This window comes from Gadus chalcogrammus, chromosome 22, assembly GCF_026213295.1.
Source record: "Gadus chalcogrammus isolate NIFS_2021 chromosome 22, NIFS_Gcha_1.0, whole genome shotgun sequence".
In the NCBI taxonomy this organism is placed as follows: Eukaryota; Metazoa; Chordata; class Actinopteri; order Gadiformes; family Gadidae; genus Gadus; species Gadus chalcogrammus.
Window position 1 is genome coordinate 16,338,076 of NC_079433.1, and position 10,312 is coordinate 16,348,387.

Here is a 10,312-nt window from a genome sequence, read left to right on the forward strand (position 1 = left end):
GTCTGCTACATGTTGGCGGTCTCAACGAGTCCCAGAAAGTTAATTAAGGCTTACTAATTCACTTAACTAAAAACTAAAACATCCAACAACTTCCCTGTGCAGTTAAAACCCTGGTTCCAGCTTCGGAGTGAGTGAATCACCGCATTATAAAGTTCTTCCTTTGTTACTCGAAACCTCACATCCTACCAGAGCCTTGACCCTACAGTAAGTTAGTGTTATGGAAGAGGGCGGGTCGAAATCAATTCCGCCACTCTGATTGGCCTGCCTGGCTTGGGACTATCGTATTGGTTAAGGATCCGTGGATAACAGTTATGTTATTCATAATTTCACTGCATCACCATTGTAATTAATTTGATGACCAATCCTGAATAGCATCAAGATCTCTTTATCCAGGCACAAATCCATCACAAAAAGAATAACTATAAACAAACGAGGCATTACATTTCATAGATCTTAAAACATTTTAATAAAAACAAAAAAATCCGAAATATAGTCTTTGCTTTTGAAGTAGACGAAGAAATTAGAAGAAATTTAGATCGTATTTACATGAAGAAGGCACAGCAAGTTCCAAAGTGAATGCATACTAACCAAGCTAAATCTGTTCATAAACAGGTACAAAAAGAGCACAAATAAAACCAATGAACATACAGAAATGTGTGGATTTACACATTGCTTCATAATTAGAGAGAAATATTGGTACATGAATACCAATATCACCGTAACCTGAATCATTAAATTAACTTGGCAAAACCCATAGACAAAAAGATATAAAGCTGTAATACTATCAAGTATAACTACTACTAGGACATAAGGATTGTTTATTTTTGGTATGTCCTTAACAGCAGGCATTTCTGAGACCAAAATACAATCATCAACGTAAGCTGTGGCTACATAACAATAAAACAAGCCAGGATGGCCTTCTAACATCCTCATTGGATTAACCTACAGGGAGGCCATTTTCTTCTATTGCTCAAAATGTATACAGTTGACCTGTAATCAGCATGGAACACCGACAGCATCCTGCTCAGTGTTCAGTAAGGGCCAATGTAGGCTGCTATGGCAATGGCCACCCAACATATTGTCAAAAGAAACTGCATCTAACCTCGGGGTCAGGACTGTCCCCATGGCTGATGAAAGACCCCATTTTAAGTGCATACAGTACATGAATTTGTATTATATCCACTACCCCTGGATGTTACAGTGTTGCCTAATTAGGGAGGACCAGATATGGCATTAGATGAATGAAGTTCTTGAACTTTTTCTCTCTGAAATGGGAAAATGAACAAATATAACTTAACCAAAGCACTGACACTTGTCAGTATCTTTATAATAAACGCTCTGTAAACGATGAAGCTTGGAATCAGAAAAGTCCAATCGTCGTTTTGACACCCTACAGTCGCTCAGGCATGTTGAGCTGTCCCACCCACATCCTGTCCAACTGTACGCAATATGTGTCTGCTTGGTGTAGCCTGACCTCCACCCACCCCCCCTCACCCCTCCTCCTCTTTCCTATGCTACATCGTCTCTGACCAGAGGGGAGGCCAGAAGAGCCAGCAGTAGACCCCCCAGGGCGGGGCCTCACAGGTCACACAGCACAGAGTTCTCCAGGGTGAAGTCGTAGTTGAAACTGGTCAGGTTGTAGTTCACGTCCCGGGACAGGTTCAGGTCAGAGTTCAGGGGGAACCCCCCCTGCATGGCCAGGATGTGGGGGGCCAGGGTGAAGGGGACGTCTCCAAGGAAGTCAGGCACGGACACGTTGAGGTCTGTGGGAGCAGGGGCTGGGGCTACTGCTGCTGCTGCCGCCGCCGCCACGGTGGGCACGGCTGGGGCCGGCCTCCTGTGGTCCGCCAGGTGGGGGTACAGCTGAGGGTACTGGAAGGAGATGGGATTGCAAAGGTTTGTTAATTGCAATACTTGGTCAATGACTTGAAGTTCTAATTTTACAGGGGTAACCATTTTTGCAGAATTGTCTCCTCTCCTTCCATAGCTCAACAAAAGGCCATGCATCGTCTATACAGCTGACCAGTCGCTTCTGTTCACTGGGTGGCAGATTTAGGTCTGAACCTTCTTTTGACTATACTATATTCATCACTTTAGACTAAAAGGGAAGTCCATCCAGTGGTTATCCACTGTTAAATGTGAGTGAAAGTACACGGGCTGATACCAGGTGGAGTTTGATGTACAGGCCACATTTGGCAGACATTCCACATTACTACAATGCGTTCATTTAGGCATTGCCTATAGAACACTTGGCCTACTCTTAACTTGCATAAAAAGGCAAGCTGTGTGCAGCACATCACACATCTAATATTTACATCTCAAACTGTGACCCGTTTCTTTAAAGAGGAGTGATTTATATGACATGAGGCCAGAAATATATAAGCTTATGGATCAACATTTAGAATTAATGACTTTCCTTTCGCAGAGTCAATATTTCCATCCAAATACTTTCTTAATGAGGTGATGAACATGCTGATCCCCAGACGCCGACAGTGCTTGTCAGAACCTCTGACACAGCTCGTGGGATCCCTAAGTCAGTGTACGGTCTTCCTCACGCTCCCGACACGTAGGCAAAATAAAACTTCAGTTCACAGACACGGCCACATGTGAAACCAGTCCAGGCTGTGCACTTCTGCAACAACCCGAGGAAGGAAGTGCGATGGGTGCTGAGGCCACGGTGACCACCGACAGATGCAGTATCTGTACAAACCTCAACACTGTTCTCAATGCAGGTCACACCACAATTACAGTCCTAAAGCGCTGCAGACATGCTGCTGTTTGTAGAACTCTCCATGGCTCTGTAAACACTGTCAGTGGGACGGCTAAATAACACAGGTTAATGTGAGATGTGGAGGAGTCGGTTTGTTTAGACCAGTGAAGAGTGAAAAGTATTATTCTGTTTGTCATTATAGTGCCCGTTTTTAAGTAGGAATATACTGCCTGCTCATGTGAATAGGTTAACAGTGAATTCATTCATTCACTCATAGTCTGTCTTTCTCTTGCATTCAATACGTTTTCTATACGTCTTATGGAATGAAGAAGAGTTTAAGTGCATAGCTACTACTGTTATTAACGTGAACAAAATAAGGTTGTATATTCCATGCTATCCTTTGCTGCATTACATATATAATTTATTTCATCCATGCCATTGTTTGCTGTTTGCAGCGTAATGTCCCTGCAGTTGACGTTCATTATTTGCAATATGGAGAGAGAGTTGCAGATTCCTTTGGGAGCACAAAGAGAACCCTAACAAGCATGAGTCTACCTACTCAGGCCGACCGTGTTGTGGATTCTGCTAAACCACACATAGTTACAGTCTCCAGGATCCCAAACACCAAACAAACCAGGAGCCACTCAGGCAGGGCCACGGCAACGAGAGCACTTACTATATAGATATATCTATTTCTATATCTATAAAGATAGAGATATATTCAAATATCTATATTTTATATGAAGACAAAAACATTTAGTTGTCGGCATATCCGGTTAAAGTGTTCCTTCTTTTCCAAGAGAAACATACTTGGCTAATGATTACCACAGCTCTGGTCAACAGTCTTGCCGGTCTGCCGCTATCGTCACCAGCTTGCTGTTGCGCCATAAGAAGCACATGCTTACACACCAGTACACCAATGTGTTGTTATGCACACGTCTACTCCGCTCGGCTGCAGTGCACGAAGGTGGCGGCGGAGCGGTGGAGCACCTGAGACGACTGCACCACCACGTTGGTGGACGGGTGGGACCCGTAGGCCCTCTGCATCCTCCAGCTCTCCTCCCCGACCGTCTCCCCTGGGGAGGAAACATAAAGAGGTCCTTTAGTAAGCCACACGTGGAACACACCGGAACACCTTTAAAACAGGTTCACTCGTTGCGGTTCCTCGCCAACCAAGAGCTCAACACTGAGTCAGAGTGTCGGCAGATCAACGGCTGGGCGGCTGCCATGGTGGGGATTCAAAAAAGGACCATAGTGGGGGGAAAAGAAAGACAGGAACTACTTCTTTGACTGTTCTTTTCTCTTCATTCAAGTCTTAACTAGGTCAGAAAGTGAGATTATCAGAGTCCCAACACCTTTCTGATCACATTAATGGATTAAGAAGCCCTCGACCACTTGGGACCAGCAATTTAGAGAATACTCTGTCGGAGTGTACCATAGATCAGTGAGCCTCTGGGGCCTGGGGCTCGATTCTGTAACCAGTGGAGTCCCTGATCCTGGTTCATAGACAGACCAGCTCTTACTGTAACCAGTGGAGTCCCAGATCCTGGTTCATAGACAGACCAGCTCTTACTGTAACCAGGGGAGTCCCTGATCCTGGTTCATAGACAGACCAGCTCTTACTGTAACCAGTGGAGTCCCTGATCCTGGTTCATAGACAGACCAGCTCTTACTGTAACCAGTGGAGTCCCTGATCCTGGTTCATAGACAGACCAGCTCTTACTATAACCAGTGGAGTCCCTGATCCTGGTTCATAGACAGACCAGCTCTTACTGTAACCAGTGGAGTCCCTGATCCTGGTTCATAGACAGACCAGCTCTTACTGTAACCAGTGAGGTCCCTGATCCTGGTTCATAGACAGAACAGCTGTTTTTGCACCAGACCCACTACATCTTGATAGCACAGTTAGCACTCAGCTACACCATACATGCTTACAGGATTTAATACAGCATTTGACTGGCCTATTCTCCCCATCCCCTTGTGGTCCATGACCGATTCATCCTCAATGGAACCTATAGAAGCAGCCATTGCCATAGCAGGAGTGTGACTCAGGCTAGGGCCACATGGGCCCAGTTTATTGCATCTTTCTGTTGAGCAGTCCAGACCAAAACACAGTGCTGGTGGACTGTAATCCTGCTGCAGCCACACTTAGGTTTTTTTGTATCCCTTGAGTACTTTACTCTCACTGGTGCACTTAATCACTTCTGTCTACATACCCTATAATCCCTTTACTGAGACTGGCATTGGAGCTCATATGGTTCTCAAATATAGTCCCAGTGACTTTAGTAAAATGTTTCTATCTCACTCCTCCTGTTCCAGAAAGTATGCAGGCACTCAGCAAGCAAAAGGAGTGAGATTGTTGTGTGTATTCCTGTTCTTTGGGTCACAAGGAACAATCCTTAGGAAAACGCTGCCAAAACAAATCTTCCCTGAGCATGAAGTCTGCAGTTCTATGAAACCCATCTAAAATAGAACCTGACATATTTCCTGACATTTTAGACCCGCACTTTCCATTCACATCTGCAAGAGGAATTCCTGGCAGGGCCACTGTGAAAGTTAGAGGTGAGTCTCTGTCTTCGAAAAGATCTGCAGCTTTGAAACAAATCCATAATGCTATACAACCTGAGACTAGGTATTCTCCATCGCCAAGACAATTGTTAGCAGTTTCTAAATAGCCTCATCTTTGACCTCAATAAGACTCAGAGCTGAAGCTGTAAGTTAGCCTTCCTCCTCATCCCAGACCCGTCAGCCGAACCCTTCTCTCCCACCATGCATTGGAGGGGACACAAATAGTTACCGCTGGATTACTAATAGTGGTCATGATTTTGGTAAGTTAATGTCACCACCAGTTAATGTGACGTCTCCTTTTATTGGCATCATTAGTTATATTCTTCCCATTGCAAACAGGACACACAGGTTTGTCTCTGTGCTGTAGGTAAAAGCCAGTGCAAAAGATATTAACTGCATGTGGCTTGTTAAAAAACATATGTATTTCTAAAGTAAAACGTTTTCTAGACTCTATTGGCTGGCCTGCTATTTTTTGCAGCTTGTGTTAGTGATCTCATGGGGTTACAGTATGTCAGTGCTTATGAGTGCAGTGCAATGCAAGGCATACAAAGCTAGAGGCCACTCCCAAACTAGGTGAGAAATAGAATGGGCCAACACATTCTCAGGGATAATGCCTTGTAATGCGTGACAGGGTCCGGGACTTAACACTGGTTAAGCTAAGAGTACGGTATCGCTTATAATGTCGTTAGAAGCCAAGTCAGCTCACACAGATGCACACCGACTGTCTTCCCTCTCTGAAGATATATATAAAATTGGCAAAATCCTGTAATCCACACAAGAAGCCAATTGAGTGTCTGAGAAAAAGAGGCGGGTCAAGAAAGGCGGAAAACAGCTGTTTGGGACTTAAACAGACAGCTCTTCAGACTCTGCTGCACACTGACTTGGACTCTGATCTGCACTTTGAGGCAGGCACCATTTTCTCAGAGAACTAGCTTCAGAAATCAGACAATGGGGAAAAATCTGAAGCAACCACTCCCACGGATGTGTCCTCCTTCAGATTGCATGCAACATCATTGTGAAAAAGATATTTGTATCCATAAAAAAACTAAATTCGTACAGCCAATTAAAAGCATCTAAATGATATGTGGATGCAGTCACAAAGAACAAAAACACTATTCATGCGTCAACGTGCCCTTTGGACACAAAGGAAAAGAACCCCGAACTCAAAGACCTACAGTGACGAGCCTCTGAGATTCATGTGACGCATGAGGCTGAGCCTGCCCCCTAATGTTGGGGGGTAGCCATAGCACCTTGTTTTTCTCCAAAAACCCTTAAACCCTCAGGAGGATTTGATCTTCCTGCCTCGGTTACCAAATGGATAGATGAAGGCGTGTGTGTGTGTGTGTGTGTGTGTGTGGGGGGGGGGGGGGTCATGTTCGGCAAGAAACTCACCATGACCCTAACTCCGCCCTGCTGGGGTGGTGTTGCTGGCAGGCAGTTCCCATGGCTACAGAATGGGACTGGTCTCCTAACTGGTCTCCTATTATTCTACCGCCATGGGATTAGAGCTCAAAACAAATGTACCGATTGAACAAATTCCAAAAACTATTTTAAGGGGCCCTAAATTCATTGAAAACAAAATAAAACAAATTATTAATTTTGGATGTTTTATGAACAGTGTTGCTCCTTTGTGATACTTTCGCACATCCTTGCATTTGATCTTGAGTATACTTTCTTGAAGATAAAGGATAGATAAAAAGATAGAACAAAACAATATTATTTAATTAAAATTCTGTTTCACAACATTGTGTTTTGTATTGAATTATAATATTCCTTGTAACATGACACTGTGGCAGCCATCAATATGACATTACTAGATTCGGATCAAAGAGCAGGATTAAACCAAGCATGGGGAGCATCTGGGAGCATGGGGGGTGGGTCAACTTTACTGGAGGTTAGAGCACTGTGCACAGAAACCCTCGCCAAACATAACAGGCCACTCAAGGCCATCTGCGGCCACTCTCCTGGGAGCTCTTCCAATTAAAGACACAGGATCAACCAGACCTCACACTGAAACCGTACAGGGACAGTAGGGAGAAGGAATTTCCCAGACTGATACATTTTCTTTAGCCTATTTACAGCCTCATTTCAAATTTGGGAAACACAAGATTATCTTTAATACTAACACAGACTACATTTCTTTTAGGGATTGTCCATATCTGCAAAACGAACCACATTTGTCTTTGTTACTAACCTTGACTGTGTTTATTTCTCTCAAGAATTCTAGGGGGAAAATAATTATAGTTGACTAATGAAGTAATTTGAAGATACAGCTCAGAAAAGGCAGCCTTAACGAATGTAAAAAATAAAATAAAAACAGTACTGCTAATACATATGAGAATATTGAATTTAGTCTGCGACTTGATATCTTATTGCGATGAAGCTTAAAAAGGTATCTCTCATCTCATTTCAGATTAACTCATTGGTTGTAGTGCAGGAGACACGTGACCTCAACGCGACTACCTGCCTCAACAGCGGTTTCGTTTCCTTACACTGTTTTATTGCGAGATTCTTTTAAATATCAGGATAAATCGTTTAAGCAAACACATCGTTATCAGAGATAGTAAATGTCATAGTCTGTCCTACCGACTATCACGAACCCCCCGTCCGTCTCCTTCTCGGGGGTCGTCTTCTTGGGGTCTTTACGAAGACCCAGAAAGTTCAGCATGACTCCGATCTGTGGGCAAGTGCCTGATTACAACGAGTATTCTCTTAGCATTAGACAAATACAACCATAACATCGATAAAGTCATAATAGTTAGTCGCCAGTAAGTGGGCTTGTGCTGAGTGACTTCCAGGGAACTGAAAGTTTACTTTACTGTCTGGTGAACCCATGATAACGGTGGCCATTATTCCTCAACATTGCGATGTTGCATCGCCTTAACACTGGTAAAAAATAAAATGAACGACCTACTGTAGATGTAGCTTTAAATCAACTGTTGGTGGCTTAAATGTCTCGTTTTAAAGTAATACGGACGACATTATCGGTTTGTGTCTTCCTTGTATAGCTGTTGTGATGGTAGCTGTGGCGCGGCGTTCAAATCGCTCCGGGTCGAAACCAGCCTCCGCAAACCATTCCCGGAATTATGCGCTAATCTACGCAATCTTAACATATTTATGATGAATACCAGGACATTAAAATACACATTTGACCGACACCAACCATATCATTTCGGATAATAGTAAAATTAGCCTATGTACAGATACACAAATGTATTTCCAAATTGAGTGGGAACCACCTAACGGTATAGCTATTGTTTTAGGAGACAGTATATCACTACAGAACGGCAGGAAAAACGTAGTTCGTTTTGGGTGCGTTCGTTTTGGGTATTTGTGTTTCCCGGTACATGAACCCTATGTTAGGGCCTTGGGTGACACATGCACCGCCAATCAGGGATGCCCTTTGACACAAAACATACAATCAAATATTTCCCGCGCAACACAGCGTTGTTCCCAGTTCACCAAACCTAGGAGGACAACAAGATGTCAGCTATCTATGAAGCCCCGAGAGCCAGAATAAACACGTCCATGTTGTCCCAGTATGTGAGCCGCCCCGTCTGCTTCGTGGGACGCGTGGAGAAGGTAGGACTTTCCTCTTCGTCGGTTGGTTTGGTTAAACCCCGACGTTGTGTTTGTTCCTTCAGTCTAGGGCTATAGCAGTGGTCCCGAAAGTCTCATCCTTTCCACAGGTCCATCCCTCAGGGAGGACCGTAACCCTGTCTGATGGAGAGAGTGAAGGTCTTCCACAATGGAGTGATCACTAACGTCTCGTCCTGTCCGCAGGTCCATCCCTCAGGGAAGTCCTTCACCATGTGTGATGGAGAAGGGAAGGTGGTGTCAGTGGAGCTGAACGAACCCGTGAGTACAGCCGCCTCTCTCCTAGTAACTGATCCTCTAGAGACGTCTAACGTTATATAACAGGGACGGATTGACTCCATACGGTCCGTTTGTTTATCTTCCCTTTCAAGCCATTACACTACATGGTTGAATATGTAAGATGAGAAATATTACATGTATGAAGAAATCGACCAAGTGTTATGTAGGGGGGTTGATTAGTGCCCAAGAAGTGGCTTAATCCGAGGTCAGACTAAATTCTCTTAATTTCAGTAGGAATGCAAAATGCCATATAGACGATAAAGGGCTGGGATGCAAGTCGAGACTATACAATGGGTATCTCAAACTCAAATAATATCTTAATAACTCAAAATCGACTGGAGTCCTCATTTAAGGTTCTTACATCGGAGACGCTTCTCAAGTACAGTAGCTTGAGTAGCCTGATATAATATACCAACATGAAGGATGCCTCCTCTTCTCCAGCTTGACGAGGAGCTGAGTGGCGTGGTGGAGGTCGTTGGCATGGTGACCAACAAGGGAGCTCTCATGGGCTCTGCCTACACCATATTCCAGGAAGAGAAGGGCGTCGCTTTTGGTGAGTTTTATTTTTGAACACAAGAAGTTTCTTTATTTGTCATTGCAGACACATGTACATATTTTTCTCATGTTGAAGCGGTTTTAGTGCACTTTGAGCTCTTATGTTGTTAATCTTTGTTTCCTCTTACCCTCCAGATCTGGAACTTTACAACGAAGCTCTCAAAGTGATCCATGACTTCTCTCAGTACTACCCCTTTAAAGTAGAAACAAGTGGATGAATGACTTTGGCCCTTTTTCGTTATGTGATTCCTTCAGTTTGTTTTGTAAATGTTTAATTATACGTTTGTGCACGATTTGCAGCCAAAGTAGCTTTCTGTAATAAAATTGTATATTTAAAAGCTTGCATCTTCACTACAAGTCCAAACGTTGAATACACTGTACAGCAAACAATGTTAATCTCTTTAACCATATCAAGATTAAATTATCCATAATGTATATAATTTAAAATGCCTAATGTATTATGAAAATGGCATTTTCCAACGTGCCTGTCTATGTAGATGTAACTGTAATGAGCCTGCTCCATGGTTCCATCTGCTGGTTGAAGACTATAAATGCATCCTATTGCAGTACTTACTTTACTTTATCGACATCATGTAATTTAGA

At 43.6% G+C, this 10,312-nt stretch overlaps 2 protein-coding genes across 2 annotated transcripts; one reads left to right on the top strand and one right to left on the bottom strand.

Annotated features, from left to right (window-relative positions):
* Positions 1 to 453: 453 nt before the first annotated feature.
* On the bottom strand, positions 454 to 8,332 carry umad1 (UBAP1-MVB12-associated (UMA) domain containing 1). Its single transcript, XM_056582805.1, has 4 exons — positions 8,193 to 8,332; positions 7,865 to 7,955; positions 3,701 to 3,786; positions 454 to 1,872 (listed from the first exon to the last, which is right to left on the bottom strand). The coding sequence occupies exons 2-4, from the start codon at positions 7,944 to 7,946 to the stop codon at positions 1,579 to 1,581; spliced, it is 462 nt and encodes a 153-aa protein (XP_056438780.1). The 5' UTR covers positions 7,947 to 7,955; positions 8,193 to 8,332; the 3' UTR covers positions 454 to 1,578.
* Positions 8,333 to 8,649: 317 nt separating this feature from the next.
* On the top strand, positions 8,650 to 10,047 carry rpa3 (replication protein A3). Its single transcript, XM_056582807.1, has 4 exons — positions 8,650 to 8,860; positions 9,062 to 9,136; positions 9,596 to 9,707; positions 9,845 to 10,047. The coding sequence occupies exons 1-4, from the start codon at positions 8,762 to 8,764 to the stop codon at positions 9,925 to 9,927; spliced, it is 369 nt and encodes a 122-aa protein (XP_056438782.1). The 5' UTR covers positions 8,650 to 8,761; the 3' UTR covers positions 9,928 to 10,047.
* Positions 10,048 to 10,312: the final 265 nt, after the last annotated feature.